The sequence below is a fragment of the Cicer arietinum genome, chromosome 6 (assembly GCF_000331145.2).
Source record: "Cicer arietinum cultivar CDC Frontier isolate Library 1 chromosome 6, Cicar.CDCFrontier_v2.0, whole genome shotgun sequence".
Classification (NCBI taxonomy): Eukaryota; Viridiplantae; Streptophyta; class Magnoliopsida; order Fabales; family Fabaceae; genus Cicer; species Cicer arietinum.
In genome coordinates, this window is record NC_021165.2 from 7,585,236 (window position 1) to 7,601,534 (window position 16,299).

Genomic DNA, 16,299 nt, shown 5'->3' on the forward strand with positions numbered 1-16,299 from the left:
TGGGAAGGAGAGGTATATTTCAATTTGAGGCATTTTAAGTCTATTTAATTCAAGTGTTTATTGAAATATATTTATTCAATTATATATTTAATTGTTTATTTAAATTTATATATTTAATTATTAAATTAAGTTTATTTAATTAATTGTTTAGTTAAATTTATATATAATTAATTGTTTAGTTAAATTTATATATAATTAATTGTTTAGTTAAATTTATATATAATTAATTGTTTAGTTAAATTTATATATAATTAATTGTTTAGTTAAATTTATTTAAATTTATTTATTCAAATATTTGTTTAAGTTGATTTAAATTTATTTTATTCAAATATTTGTTTAAGGTTATTTAATTAAGTTTATTTAATTTGTTGTTTGTTTAAATTTATTTATTCAATTAGTTGTTTAAGTTGATTTAATTAATTGTTTATTTAAATATATTTATTGAATTATTTATTTAATTAATTGTTTATTTAAATTTATTTATTCAATTATTTGTTTAATGTTATTTAATTAATTAATTACTTTGTAATTACTCGCAGGATCGTGGACCGTTAAAGGTCATTACTCATGGATTGAAGTTGAAGAAGTTTTCTGAAGTTCCTGTGCCACATCCTGTAGAGCGTTGGATTCGGGAATCTGGGCTGCTACCTCTTTCTTCGGCCTACCTCACTATGGTTGATGCTGGTCTCGTCTCGGCATTTATTGAAAGATGGCACAGGGAGACCAGCTCATTTCATTTGCCATTTGGAGAGATGACCATTACTTTAGACGACGTAGCTACTCTCCTTCACATATCACCGAATGGTAAATTTTTTGATGCACCTGTGAATATGAGTACTAATAATGCTGCTAGAGCTGCACATGAGTACTTAGGTGCAACTTGGGAGGAATCTCTAGCTGAAATTAATTTTAATAAATGTGCCCAATATAGATTGCAGTGGCTGCGTGACTTATATAGTCGTCTCATTCAAACTAATCAGTTTGAGTATGCGGCTAGAGCGTATCTATTGCACTTAGTTGGCAGCACCATTTTCGCCGATAAAACGCATACGCGTGTGGAGGCGAAATACATTAGTTTATTTATTGATTTAGCTCGTTGTCGACACTATTCGTGGGCTGCCGCGGCATTGGTTTTCGAAACTTTCAAATGCAAGCAAAGTTTCGAAACTGTCTATTTCGAAAATTTGGCATTTATCCAAAGTTTTGAAATTTTGTCTTTTTTTTAAATAAACTGTATTTCGAAGGTTTTAAAATAGCAAAATTTTCGAGTAACTTACTAAAATTCATTTCGAAAATTTAAAGTTTCGAATCCAACATTTTGTTTTGTAAATTTTCGAAGGTGGTGGGGTGTGAAATCTGAATGATAATTTTTAAAATAATATTATACTGTTTTACAAAAGGGTATTTTAGTCTTTAAAAAATAGTGGGGGGTGGCAGGTCAAATTGGGGGGGTGCCTGGTACAAAACTCGACCCAAAATCAGGTCGATGCTGATACCCCAACTCGATGATGGGCCGGCCCACAAACATCACAATTCGTCTGTCTCTCCTTTGCAGTAAATCACACTCTGTGCAACTTCAACCGCAACGTGGCGGTGTTTGTGTTACCGTTACCAATTGCCATTCATGTCTTCTCTTTCTTTCTCTACTCCTCCTTCTCCTTCTTATTATTATTCATTTCCAACGAGTAGCGTTAACCTTCCACGTGTAATCCGAATTTCGTGCGGGTCGAACCCGACCCGATTGAATAGGAAGAAGATAACGAGCGAGCGATCCGAAACTCAAGAGCTTGTTCGTTTGCTCACACGGAAGATAAGCGAGAAAGAGCCATTGGTGACAACACTGAACAAGTATGTGAAGTTGGTTAGAACAGAGCATTGCTTCTTGCTCTTTGAAGAACTCGGTAAACATGATAAATGGCTTCAATGCCTTGAGGTGAGATCCCTTTTCTTTCTCTACACACACTTTTTCCCTTATCATTCATGAAAATTGCTGTCCTTTTTTTTTTTTTATAGGTGTTGTTTGATTATGGTAATGCAATTTCTCATTGTGAAAAGATTACTAGTGTTCTAAGAAGCAATCAGTAGAAGTTATTTAGGTGCTGTTTGGATAAACAGTTTAAGCATAAGTGCTTATCATACATAAAGTGTTTCTGTAGACCCTCCGAGACAACTTATGAGAACAACTTATTGTTTATATGAAAACAAATTGATTTTATTGTATTCTTCTGCATAAATGATAAACACTATAATTGCTTAATTAAGTAGTTTATCCAAACATGACTTAAGAATCAATTGTAAGCAATGTTATTCCGCTAATAATATCTTAATATTTTTAAACAAAAATCATTTCATGTTACCACATTGTAGGGTGCGTTAAATTAAGGGAGCTGAAATGATAATGTCAATGGTTGGCTATTTGTGACTTAAGAGTAGTGATGTTTGAACTTCAGGTTTTCAGATGGATGCAGAGACAACGATGGTATATTGCTGATAATGGCGTTTACTCTAAACTCATATCAGTTATGGGAAAGAAAGGGCAAATCAGACTCGCCATGTGGCTTTTCTCCGAGATGCGAAACACTGGCTGTCGTCCGGATACTTCTGTGTATAATGCGCTAATCTCTGCCCACCTTCATACGAGGAACAAATCAAATGCTTTGGCCAAAGCACTTGGATACTTCGAGAAGATGAAAGGAATCGAGCGGTGCAAGCCCAACATCGTTACGTACAATATTCTTTTGAGAGCATTTGCTCAGTCTCGTAATGTGGATCAGGTGAACTCTTTGTTCAAAGATCTCGATGATAGCGTTGTTTCACCAGACATTTACACCTTCAATGGTGTGATGGATGCATATGGAAAAAATGGGATGATCCGCGAAATGGAAACAGTCCTTGCTCGAATGAAGAGTAATCAGGTTAAGCCTGACTTGATTACCTACAATTTGCTCATTGATTCATATGGGAAAAAGCAGCAATTCGATAAGATGGAACAAGTTTTTAAGAGTTTATTACGCTCCAAAGAGAAACCTTCACTGCCTACGTTCAACTCGATGATTTTGAACTATGGGAAGGCACGGTTAAAGGATAAAGCAGAAAATGTTTTCCAGAATATGACTGACATGGGTTATACACCCAGTTTTGTTACACATGAGAGTCTCATATATATGTACGGCTTCTGCGATTGCGTCTCCAAGGCTGTTGAATTGTTTGATGGTCTGATTGAGTCAAAAGTTCCGATGAAAGTTTCAACACTAAATGCTATGCTTGATGTTTACTGCATAAATGGTTTGCCACAAGAAGCAGATTCACTGTTTGCGAGGGCCAGGCGTGTAAATATATTTCCAGATGCATCAACATATAAACTTCTTTATAAGGCATACACTAAAGCCAATTCAAAGGAGCTTCTAGATAAATTGCTAAAGCACATGGATAAAGATGGTGTTATCCCTAATAAAAGGTTCTTCTTGGATGCTTTGGGTGCTATTGGATCTTCAACCGAAAAGTCAGGATCTGCAAATGCTGGAACTGATTCAAAAAATCCACAAAAGTTCGCAAAAACTCAAACAGAAACATAGTTGGCAATTCGCGCAATGAAGCTAGCTCAGTTCACTTGCGAGGTGGTATGCTATATTACATTGCACCAATTTTTCTGAGGAACAGGTTCTCACTTGGTCCTTGTGTGACATCACGTTTTCTTTTTTAAAAGGGTTAAAAAGTTTCTAGTCCCCGTAAAAAAAATCACATTTTTCAGTTCCTAGAAAATTATTATGCAAGCATTTTTGGTCCCTGTTAGAACATGAACATATATATTTGAGTGGTTTTTTTGTATATATATTTACAACAAAAAAAAAAGTTTTTCCACACAAAATGAGCTTAAAATTCGATTTCTAGGTCCATATTTTCAGGACTTTAATCTTGAACACATGATATTTAAAAAATTCATATTTAATTCATCCCAAGTTAAAAAATTCTAAATTTGTGTGGATGAATTTTTAATAATGTTCTAAACATACTTGCAAAATACAATTAAAAAATTGAAGGATGTTTTGTTCCACCAAGGACTTAAAAAGCTTGTAGAATAATTTTGTAAGTACAAAAAAATGTGATTTTTTTTATAGGGACTAAAAACGAAATTTCAAAATTTTATAGGGACTAAACTTATTTAACCATTTTTAAAATATAGATAACTATCAACTATAAGATTTCATACTTGTTAGTATTTGATTTATCTTAACTTCTATGTACATATCTTTATTTTGGTGTACATGATCATTATATTTATCCAATTGTTGGATTTGTTATTATATTCACATTTTACAAAGAGTTATAGATTGAGTAAGGTTGAGGAGTGACTTAACGGATCTCCATCCACATTTATTACAATAATGCTGAAACTAAAAATTCATTGGGGAAGATATAACTCCCTGAAGGTTAATGTTCTTTAGACAAAAGAAACAAGAATAAGAGAATGATGTGCGCTTATTTTCCATAGTAGCCTGTAATGTTTCATTACTCGTCATCACTATGATATGTTTGCTAAACTATAATATGCAAAATGCCTTGGCACAGCATGCGTACTCCGTGGAGGATACTTTGGAGACAAAACTATGATAGGAATAAAATCATATGATCTAACAAATATTGTTTTAAAGAATTGTGCCTAAAAGAGGAAATTTTGTGATTTATCACTGTCTGCTGAATTCTTTTGGCTCACTGCAATTACTCTCATACTCTTCGCAAAACTTTGTTGATATTTTTTCTCTTTTGATTTCCACTCTCAAAATATATTTATTATGTGTCAGTCACTTGCTCAACAAGTTTGTTTGAGTAGCTTTATTCATGGTATTCTGAAAACAACATAATATAGTTTTAATATTCATGTAGTGTGCTCACTGCCTTTTTTTTTTCTCCTTCTGCTGTGTCTGTTTATCATACTATGCTTTCTTCTTGTCTATTCCTTGCAAGTTTTCCGGTTTAAAATGAAGTACAGGCATACCATAGAAATTTCTGGTTCCCAAGACTTAACATGCTTCAGCTGTAATTCGTGATAAGAAAAAGTATCATCCAAGTCAAGATAGGATTCGAAATTAAATCATTAAAGAAAATGATGATATACCTCTTATTATAGAAAATATGGTAGAATATTGTCTTTGTAGATTTGGTGTGCAGAGAAAACTTGATGAAGGATGGAGAATAATTTAACAGTTAGAGGTAGAGAAGGCCAAAAAACAACTATAGGTGTCAAAACATAAGGAGGTTTTGTTTTAAATATAAAATTATTAGGTAAGACATGATTTGTGATAAAATATTATGACATTGTTTGATTTATGCATCCTCCACTTTAAAAAAAAAGTTTTGGGTAGTTTTAGTTCCTCTATAAAATGATAATATTTTTTTTCTTGTGACGATTGTGCAGCACTAAGTGAGAATGGCAGTCAAAATTATTCCTCTTTTTTTGAGGCATTTTAAATGTATTGTGTGGTAATCTCTTTTCTATCTATTATATTTGGAAGAATATGTTGAGTGGATGCTGCTTAATCCACTGACTTTCTGGTTTTGTATTATGTTGGAATATTTATTTTTATTTATCCTTTTTATTTTGTTATAAGTAACAATTGACTAAGTTTCCACTGGGTTACTTTTTTTTTTTTCCAATAAAATTTGTCTGCTTTTTCCCGAATTGACTGGTTCGGTTTTGTTCATAGGTGTAAGGTATTTTCTTCACAAGTACCCCTTGTCTTTGGGGTACTATGGTCTATGAAAAGATGATTCAGAACTAACAGCTGCCAAAGCTAATTAGTAATGAGTAAATCAAACCAAAAGAGTGGACTCACTACTGGAGGAGTGGAGGGTAATGAGTAAATCTATGACTTACAAATGAAGACTTTATCAATGATGGTGTTGATTATTCAGGTGCAATGATCATACTGATGCAATTTGAAATTGAGGCTCCAAGGTGACTTGTAATGCTTTAAGGACAGAACAGAATTAAAAACAATGGATTGATTTAAAAATTAATCTGCTGAAAATGTTAGTTGTGAAGTATTTGCACTTGGATTTCTTGAATATGCAAGTATAGTTGTTTTGAAAAAGCATTGGCATTTGATTAGTACTTAAGGGAGTTGGTGCCTATTTGTTTTTAAGTATTTATAATTTATACAGGAAAGATTTAAAACAGTAAAAAGTTATTCTTAATTATTTCGCAAGTTTTCTGGTGCAAATTGGGACTTATGGAGAGCCATAGCTGTTTGATTGACTTGGTTTTGAACTACAATGGACCAGTTGGATTCAACCCTCTTTTGACTATGGGCATCTTAACGACTGTTCATCCGGTCTTTCAATTTGTTTACAAAATGTCAAAAACGTTATCGGAATTTCGGTAATGTATTTTCACATAAATAACACTCATAAAAGCTAGTTTCTGCTAACATGTTTCTTTTGTTTAGGGGGTGGATGAGCCTCCGTTTCCAAACTATTTATCCTTAAAGAAACAATCGAGGCAACAGGAAAGTACACTCTTGAATTGGTAACTCACTAAGATTGTTGTGTTTGGCAAAAAACACGTAATAAATGATTAATTAATTTTAATTAAAAATGAAGATTAAGAAAAAATGTAAAAGGCAAATAAAATTTTCCGGGATTACTGTATACCAAGATATTGCTAATTTATTACTCTCGTTTGTTTGGTGCATGCATCACATTCACTCACAGATAAGATACCACTAGATGATATAAACTAATAATAATCATCTGCGTCAATGAAAGACGGTCAGCTTGATTAATCGTCATGACTGTTATGTTAATCGTAATCGTAATATTTACAAATTGAACTTGCAAGTGTATCAAACTGTACTCTTCGATATATTATACTTTTTGTATTAAATATGCAGTGATCCACTTTCATTTGAGGGATTTCTACAATTATATGATAAACTAACAAATCAGATTTTTTTGTATAATCCGTATCAAATTAGTAATACCTCCGTTCCTATACAAGACTCTTTAGACAAAATCACATAAATTAAAAAAATTGGTTGGTAATTTAAACTGTTTTATTAATTTAGTTTAACTTTGAAGAAAAACATAACATAATTAAGAGTCGATAAACAAAATAATAATTAATGAAGATAAAAATTGAAAGAGATTTTATAAAAAAAGACCCAAAAAAAATCTTAACAAAGTCTTATATTTAAAGCTGAAGATAGTAATAAATTATTGATTAATACTAGCCGGTTGTATTAAGGAAGAAGGTAGTCAAAATGCTCGATAAATTTTCAAATTCGACATAATTTTTTTTAAATAATTGACACATAATATTTTTATTAATTTTAAACAATTAAAAAGGATAATGTGATATTCATAAATTTAATATGGCTAAATTACATCTATGGTCCCTTAACTTAATTTCAGGTAACATTTTAGTCCTTTATCTTTTTTTTTTCTCGACTTGGTCCTTTATTTTTAATTTTAAGTAACAATTCGATATTTTATGTTTTAAAATTTCAACAATGTTATTCTTTTTTATACAAAAATTCAAAAAAAAAATTCAATCAAAACTCATAAAATTAATTATATTCTTCAATATAATACAAATTTCATTAAATTCTTAACGCAAATCTTCAAATAAACTCATATTTTCATACTTTATTTGATATTGTTAGGAATAAAGGACTAAATCGGAAAAAAAAAGATAAAGGACTAAAACGTTACCTGAAATTAAGTTTTAGCCATTTAATATCTAACTTAATGGATATTTACAATTTTAAAATTCAAACTAATAATTTACTTATTTTTAAAATATTCATCCACAGTAAAATGTATTCCCATATCAGAATTTTTCTATTTTAATCACAAAAAATAGTTATTGTTGTTATTATATATTTCCTCCGTCTCTTAAATTATCATTTTAATAAATAAAAATTATCTTCTGCAACACTATTATAAAACCTTGTATGACACTTTAGACTAGACGGAGGGAATAAAAGATAAGTAGTAAATAAATGTGGTAGACAGAACATATCCACTCCACGTCATCCAAGATGAATACGTTACCACCCAGAAACAGATAACTTAGCCGAAAATCTGTCATAAAACAAAATAAATAAATTCTCCGACTATTTCTAGTTTCTTAGCAAAATCCCTCGTTTTCATCTTAATATTTATTACACACTAGAATCCCTCGTTTTCAGAAGACAATGCAATAACGTGCCAGAGTGTTTCTGATTCCAACAACTGTAACCCCCATTCCCAATTAATTATATTATTTATTAAGATGTTAAACTATTAAACTATTCACTATATAATTTGCTTTACTTCACTCACTCGGATCAGAAAAATAAATTAAATAAAAAAAACCAATCAAGATTCAACCATGGCAGCAGCGATGCAATTTCTACTAAAGAGATCGAACAAACTCAGTTCTTCCGATTTCATCGCATGCAGAACTTTTACATCTCTCGGATCCTCGTCTTCCGCCGCCACCGCCACTCAAAACATCTCTACACCGCCGCAGCTTCCGCCGTTCGATCACCAGCCTCATCCGTATAAAGGACCATTCGCCGATGAAGTTTTCGCCAAGCGAAAAACGTTCCTCGGTCCTTCCTTATTCCATTACTATCAGAAACCCGTCAGTTTCCTTAATTAACCTCGTTATTATTGAAATTAATTGATTGTGTTTGATTGGGATTATTTGAATTTGAACAATGTGTGTAGTTGAATATTGTGGAGGGGAAGATGCAATATCTATATGATGAGAATGGGAAGCGTTACCTTGATGCATTTGCTGGGATTGTTACTGTTTCTTGTGGACATTGTCATCCTCAAGTATTGAATGCCATCATTGAGCAGAGTAAACTTTTGCAGCATGCAACTACTATTTATTTACACCATACTATAGCTGATTTCGCCGAGGCGTTGGCGTCGAAAATGCCTGGAAATCTTAAAGTTAGTAAATCTTATTTAATTATGACTGTATGATTGCATAATGCCTCTGATTTCTCATGCCATGCATTGATTGGAGAAAACCTGTTCAATTTGGTGATGTGATAGATTTCATTGAATGTGGAACATAATTGTGAAATTTTGAATTGCAGGTTGTTTATTTTGTAAATTCTGGTTCTGAAGCAAATGAATTGGCAATGCTGATGGCTAGATTGTATACTGGTAATCTTGGTATGATTTCTTTAAGGAATGCATATCATGGAGGGAGTTCTAATACAATGGGTCTCACCGCCCTTAACACCTGGAAATACCCACTTCCAGAGGTTTGTCAGTTACTTTCTTATTTGATCGTAATATTTCAAGTTTTCAATTGATCCTGCATATGCCACTTTTGAATTCTAATAAGAGTTATAAGTTACAGTATACATGTATTGCACCAAACTATGTTATTTTTCATCAATGTGGCGATTGAGACTCGCAGCTGTTCCTAATTCATTTCCTTGTCAACCTGTTTTTACTCACTTGAACACTGAATTCAATATTTGGGAACCAAATATGAAGTTTGCTTTTAATATAATCAAAATTGGTTCACATTTGATTTTTTTTAATGTCCATCGTCAGGACCCTCGGAAGCTGATCATAGATTTTAGGCAAACTTCAAAATTGAAAACTTTCAAGTTTGTTTCAGAAATTGTTGATTTTCTTCATTCAATTTTTTTATGCAGAAACAAACAAACCATAGTACGATAAAATTATTCTTAACAACATTTTGAACCTCTTAGGGTGAAATTCATCATGTTATGAATCCAGACCCATACCGTGGAATCTTTGGAACAGACGCTAATAGCTATGCCAGAGATGTCCAAGACCATATTGACTATGGTACTTCAGGAAAAATTGCTGGATTTATAGCTGAAACAATTCAGGTATGTATAATCCATCATGTTCAATATTTAAGGTGGTAATTAGACTGGCCTACTTTTTTTATTTACTTTTTTCACCATGGCTTATTCTAGGGAGTTGGAGGAGCAGTTGAGTTGGCCCCTGGGTATTTAAAACAAGTCTATGACATGGTACACAAGGCTGGTGGTGTCTGCATTGCAGATGAAGTGCAAACTGGGTTTGGCCGCACAGGAAGCCATTATTGGGGATTCGAAACACAGGGTGTTATTCCTGATATAGTTACAATGGCAAAGGTATAAATCAAAATCTTAAATTTTTATTAAATAGTTCCTGAAACCTTGGCACCTTAGTTATACATTTGAAGTGCAACAGTGTCTCTAATGAGGTTAATTATCTATTCATGTCTATCTTTTAAGCTTAATTTCATGGTTTTCCTTAACATTTAGCTCGAGATATTTTTTTGTTCTGCTATCTTTTAATTATAGTATATTTGTAAGCATATTTTTATATGTGCTATATACTATATTTTCATTGGAATTAGAATATATTTTGTTTTAGCTTTTTATCTTTCATATCTTCTGCAATTATTCTATTGTATCTAATGTTAATCTGTATTAGGGTATTGGCAACGGTTTGCCATTAGCAGCTGTAGTTACTACTCCAGAAATAGCAAGTGTGATGGCCCAGAAGATTCAATTTAATACGTTTGGTGGGAACCCTGTATGTTCTGCTGGGGGTCTTGCAGTGCTCAAGGTTCTAGATGAGGAGAAGCGCCAGGCTCATTGCGCCGATGTTGGTTCGCACTTGCTGGAGCGTTTGAGATCACTTATGCAACGACATGACAGTATGTCATTTTAAATATAACATATTTTAAATGGTTAATTTTGTAATACAGTTCTTTTATGCCATGTTTGCATTTTCTGGCTATCTATGTACATGCCTTATTAGATTTGAGCCTAGTAACTGATCTGTTATAGTCAGCATGTAGCTGCATCATATGTGTTTACACAAAAGACTGTTTCTCAGGTTGCTGCAATTTTGTTGATTATTCTCATAGTTTATTATATAATTTGACAGTCATTGGTGATGTGAGGGGAAGGGGTTTAATGGTGGGGGTAGAGCTTGTTACCGACCAAAAAAACAAGACACCTGCAAAGGCCGAGACTGCTGTCATATTCGAAAAACTTAGAGGTGAGACAATAATCATATCATCATGCCTATGAAGCAATCCTTTTCAATATATGTTCCAAATATAGTCTAACCATTTACATCCATATGGATTGAAGAGCTGGGTGTTCTTATTGGGAAAGGAGGACTGCATGGAAATGTTTTTAGGATTAAGCCTCCAATGTGCTTCACCAAAGATGATGCAGGTATAATTTCGTCCTCCTCTCTTAACTGAGATGCAAGTTCCAGATTTTATATTGAAGTATCTAACTTAGCAAAAACCATTATTTCACTGACCATTCTCTTTGCTCGCAGATTTTCTTGTCGATGCCTTGGATTATTCTATAACAAAGTTGTGAAATGATTATTCAAATAAAATCCTTGATAATGGAGGCAAATTGCTACAAGGCAACATAATTTGTAAACATATATTCACAAGTTTTACTACCAATAATGAAATGTTCACCCATTGCGAAGAGGGTGTTTTCTTCTTTTAGTCGGTACATTATGAGTTGAACATGGATTAGTGTATATAATTTTGGGTATCATGGCATCAAAAGGTTGCAATCAGTTTTAGACTAATGTTAAATCCATATAGGAAAGATTGACTACATTTCAAATCATGACATCATTAAACCGTGGTGCTATGCAAATTGCGATTGTTCATTTAAGAAGAGGCGATTCAGATTTTGTTCGATCCAGATTGACGACCTAGATTCCGATCCAGATTGACGACCTAGATTCAAAGCCCGAAAATCATATTTTACATTCTCAGAAAATTCAATACATTTAGGAAAATAAAATTTATTTGTTAAGGTTTCCAAAGTCTGCTAAAGAAGAAACTTGGCTAGCAAGAAACACTTGTTTCATGTTCAAAACACCCAGCTTTTACATATCTTACATTACCAATATCAATAGAATCACCATGATCATCTATTCATAAATGGGCAGTCATATTTACAACTATACCGCAAGGCTTTGCCAGCAATCGGGATCTGGATGTAATCCTGACCATGGTGTTAAAATTACAAGTTTGCTCTATCTCTTGCTTGAAGATTACTAAGCAGGTTCACGAGGACGGTTAGTCCAAAGTGTGCTCAAAGCCCTTAGACGTTGAAAATACTCACCCAAAGCAAGCAGCCAACGAGCAGTTTGACGTATGGTAAGTATTCGAGACATCTGCTGCAAAGTTTCCTGTCGTAGATGATCAGCCTGTTTGACAATATTAAGCTTAATTGGTTCAGTTTTTCTAGTAGCCTAGTTTTACCCTTTTTTTATGGTCAACTCCTAGTTTAACCTTTATAATGTGGTAATTTGTGTTGATAGAATATACATTCTAATGCATACTGGAGTAACTAATACTCTTGCTAAGATTAAAACCTCGTCTAATCTAATATATACAAAGTGCATTACCTGGTTGACAAAACTAGCCAGAGCTTCCAGCCTCTCTATTGCAACAGCCATCTGTGGAATGTAAATTCCTTCAATGAGTTGTCCTGCTACTACTGTGTCAGCAAGCATTCCCTGGAGTTTTTCCATACCTTGTGAAAGGGCATCTTCTGCTTGCCGACACGACTGTTCAAGATTAGATGCATCAAACCTTTGTTCCTCTGTCAATGGTTCAATCAAAGGGACCAGAACCTGCAATTCTCATCACAAACGTACATTAAGCCATAAATAATAGAAATATGACAACAGAAACAAACACAAGTTGGTCGAGTATCTTTATTAGGCATTACCTTAAGAAGTTCAGAGGGGCGAAAACCTCCGATCCACAGGAAAAACCTTTCAGCTGTTGTATTCCACATGCCGTTGATAACATAGAAAACATCTACTTGTGCAGCAGCAGATTTCATGCAGAAGAGTTTGAAATAGTGATTCATGGTGCCATTTACAATCGGCTCAAGCTGTATGTCACTGATATGAGCACTTAAAGCAGTTTTCAACTCCAATATTTGTCTGTTTTGCTCTTCCACCCAGTTTCCATACTCCATCTTAAAAGTTGTTATTTCTGTAAATAAGGTCCAAAAACTTGTTGGAGAAATGAGTTTAATAACAAGAAGAAAAACATACTCAAGGATACCTCAAAGCTAATATTATATAACAAGACAGAATGAAGTGTCTAAACTTCATTGCACAGCTTAAGAAATTTCTGAACAACTTTACAGTTGCAAATAGATTCATGAAAATTGTACAGTGCTGCAACCAAAAAGTCCAACCTATATCACGTAAAATGAAGCATAAAGATTTCTCTCAAAGTTTGCTTTAGAACTCACTCACTCTTGACCCTTGGTAGTTGATTTATTAGCTAATTGATTTTTATAGAGAAGGAAATTATTAAGACATAGATAAGAAAAAATAACTGATATCATCACAGCATAACCACATTGAAAAGAGCAGTGACAGAACAATGTCAAGAGCCAGCAAACAACAAACAAACCTGAATTTACAGAGCCTTCAAAACCCAAATTATTTGAACACAATCCACCAGCAACATACAACCCCTCCTGCAGTTTTGTTGCCTCAAGAGATTAACAAAAGAAGAGATTATGAAATGATCCCCAGCAGAAACTTCACATTACCTGTTGTTGTCTTGTGCGATCTAGCTCTTGCTCTAGCTGCACCAGCTTTAAACGACACGATTCTAACTGTTGTACATAAGCCTGTAATGAAATGTCACAAATCAAATGTTTGTTTGGTACAAAACTTCAATGTGTGAAGTATAAAACTTAAAACAAACCTTTTTCTTCAAACGACTCTTTCGAGCAGCCTCTCGGTTTTGCGCAAGACGTCTTTGCATCTGCATGTTTCATCACCTTATAAGCATAAAAAATGCAATCCAGACATCCAAAATTTGGAAGCAGGGAACCTCCTAATCTGCAGTGCAAAATTTGGTTCTAAAATGCTTTTTAATGTCACTTTAAATTTCTACTAAGTTGGAGGCATAAGTAAAGAATAAGATGAATAATCAACTTATGCATTCAGAAACAACTTGAACTTAATATTGCACATGCAGTAATTAAGGTTCCCCATGTAGAAAGTAGAAAATAGTTCAAATTAGTAACATTATGTTAACGTTACCTTATCAGTAAGTTTGTTAGCTTCTTGATCATACTTGGTAGATGTTCCCAATATTCCAAAACAAGCATCCTCTGACTATAGGCATTAAATTTAACACCATAAAATAATATAATTAGTTAGGCGAAAATAGTCATTATCATGTGCAAAATACAAAGCATAAAAATTTGATAAACTTGCAACCTAACCTGATTATTTAACTTCATATTGGCCTCCTCAATTAAGGACATGGATGCACTTAAATCACCATTATTCTTGAAATGTTCTTCCCATATAGCAAACTGGTGGATAGGATCATATACACCAATACTTGTGGAAACATATTGGGAGGATGAAGAATCCATGCCCTATGGACATATTTGGTCCAGCAATTTAACTTAATCATATAAATTAAACAATTACACATACTACAAATAATTCAATCCAAATTGTCACAAGTAAAAAAAAGTGACAAAGTCTACTAACGACTATATCCGGAGAAAATAACTAAGTAATCTTGAATTCGATCGAAAAGTAAGTAAAATTTAATTAACGATTGTTCTAGTCGGTATTCCAACTCAATTTTCTTGAACTATTTACTTCACTCTTCAATTACACCTGTGCAAATTGACTCTGGGATTATATTTTTCCAAATAAAGAAAAGGAGGAACAAATAAAAATCAGAATTTTTGGTACGTACGTGAAAATAAAGTCAAATAGATATACACACTTTTTAAAACACAAAACGAAAAATGATTATTATTACATAATAACAAGAGGAAGAAAGTACCAGAGAAGTGGATCATAGAAAGCGCACAACAAAAGCAACTTGTGTTTCCATTTCCAAAAGTAAAAAAGCTGTTATGTTTTGTTTGATGTATTGATGACTTTGTTTCTCGTACTTGGTTGTTCCTCGATTTTCTCGGAAGATAAATTTTTAAATTAGAAATAAAATATATGCGACTACCATGAGAGTGATCCAAGTTTATTTATTTATTTATTTTGTTGCATAAGACACGCAACCAAAAAATAGAGAACCAAATTCCCAACGCAAACCATTTTCCGATCCAATATCTTCCAATTGCCAGCTCCCATCATGGCAAGACGAAACATTATTAAAATTATAATAAGTGCCACTACCTGTTTATGTATATTAATGACGATGAATTAACGAATTAAAGGCATTAACTAGTTTTTTTTTTTTTAAATTAACTTTGTATCATTTTATAATGAAGAAAAATGGATTATTGGTCGTTGTATTTTTATGTGTGTCTGCTCTATTCTGTTTTATTAGTACTTGTATTGTGCCACGGAGAGTCAAGGCTTTCACACCTATATATTTGTTGTATTTATCTGAAAACAAATTATTAAAAATCATTTTTAAATAATGTTTTTTTATGAAATTATTTTTTGGATTTGACTTCTATATTTGACGTGGTTTAAAGTTTTTGTCTAAAAAATAAGAAGTGTAATAATTTAAAACAAAATTATCAAAAAAATATCAGATTATTACTGAATTATCAACTTATCGTTATTAACTATTGACAAAAAAATTTACATCAATATAAAAAATTTATTTTAAAAATATTATAAATAATAATAATTGAATGATAAATTAAAATAATAGTTATTGTTAAAGTGTTTAATTGTATTTTATTGAACCGGTTGTGATGGATTTATGTGTATATTAATTCTAATCATTTATTTATTCTTTAAAGATTGATTTTGTTTACTATGCCAAAAATTTTAAATGACGCTATGTTTCTGGATTATTGTCTAAATATGCTTTTAATTTCTACAAATATAACTATTTTGATTTTAATTTCTATAAATATTATTATTTTTATTTATATTCTTGTAATTTCACAAAATTTTTTAAAAAGTCCGTAATAAGATTTTTAATTCAAAAACATTGTCGCGACATTACTTTGTTGACGTGGCACTAAAATAATTTAGCTGATTGGATTGAATATGTTGACTTTATTTTTTTTATATTTTAAATAAAAATAATTCATTATTTCATTTAATCATTAGTATTTTCTTTTTAATAACTTTTATTCATAAATCTTTATTTTCGTCGTCATCTACGGATGATTCTTCAACCCAATTTTAAAGAATTAAATTACAAAAAATTCATCTTTAACCACAAACCCAAAATTTCATCTTCAACCACAAGCCTAACTATTTTTTTTTTACTCAATCATCTTCAAAACCCAAAAAAATTAATCTCAA

The 16,299-nt window shown here is 32.3% G+C and overlaps 3 protein-coding genes across 7 annotated transcripts; 2 read left to right on the forward strand and 1 right to left on the reverse strand.

Moving 5' to 3' along the window:
- The first annotated feature begins 1,551 nt into the window (after nt 1–1,551).
- LOC101493436 (pentatricopeptide repeat-containing protein At4g39620, chloroplastic) lies at nt 1,552–6,112 on the forward strand. 4 transcript variants are annotated; one of them, XR_001144085.3, is made up of 3 exons: nt 1,552–1,933; nt 2,451–3,660; nt 5,706–6,112. XR_001144085.3 is itself a non-coding variant. In XM_004503975.3 (3 exons), exons 1-2 carry the CDS (start codon nt 1,625–1,627, stop codon nt 3,573–3,575), a joined length of 1,434 nt encoding a protein of 477 aa, XP_004504032.1. In that variant the 5' UTR covers nt 1,552–1,624; the 3' UTR covers nt 3,576–3,620; nt 5,706–6,112. The 4 variants fall into 4 exon arrangements, 3 of the variants coding, with proteins under 3 accessions (XP_004504032.1, XP_004504033.1, XP_027191782.1); XM_004503975.3 differs by having other exon boundaries at nt 2,451–3,620; XM_004503976.3 differs by having other exon boundaries at nt 2,451–3,617.
- A 1,904-nt stretch (nt 6,113–8,016) lies between these two features.
- LOC101493970 (alanine--glyoxylate aminotransferase 2 homolog 1, mitochondrial) lies at nt 8,017–11,506 on the forward strand. The gene is made up of 9 exons (XM_004503977.4): nt 8,017–8,626; nt 8,713–8,943; nt 9,093–9,263; nt 9,723–9,866; nt 9,957–10,136; nt 10,462–10,687; nt 10,921–11,034; nt 11,130–11,216; nt 11,326–11,506. The coding sequence occupies exons 1-9, from the start codon at nt 8,372–8,374 to the stop codon at nt 11,367–11,369; spliced, it is 1,452 nt and encodes a 483-aa protein (XP_004504034.1). The 5' UTR covers nt 8,017–8,371; the 3' UTR covers nt 11,370–11,506.
- A 292-nt stretch (nt 11,507–11,798) lies between these two features.
- On the reverse strand, nt 11,799–15,160 carry LOC101494292 (transcription factor TGA4-like). 2 transcript variants are annotated; one of them, XM_004503978.4, is made up of 9 exons: nt 14,858–15,160; nt 14,277–14,435; nt 14,092–14,166; nt 13,751–13,810; nt 13,593–13,673; nt 13,451–13,517; nt 12,750–13,021; nt 12,424–12,651; nt 11,799–12,222 (listed from the first exon to the last, which is right to left on the reverse strand). In XM_004503978.4, exons 2-9 carry the CDS (start codon nt 14,430–14,432, stop codon nt 12,070–12,072), a joined length of 1,092 nt encoding a protein of 363 aa, XP_004504035.1. In that variant the 5' UTR covers nt 14,433–14,435; nt 14,858–15,160; the 3' UTR covers nt 11,799–12,069. The 2 variants fall into 2 exon arrangements, with proteins under 2 accessions (XP_004504035.1, XP_004504036.1); XM_004503979.4 differs by having other exon boundaries at nt 14,277–14,464; nt 14,858–14,996.
- Nucleotides 15,161–16,299: the final 1,139 nt, after the last annotated feature.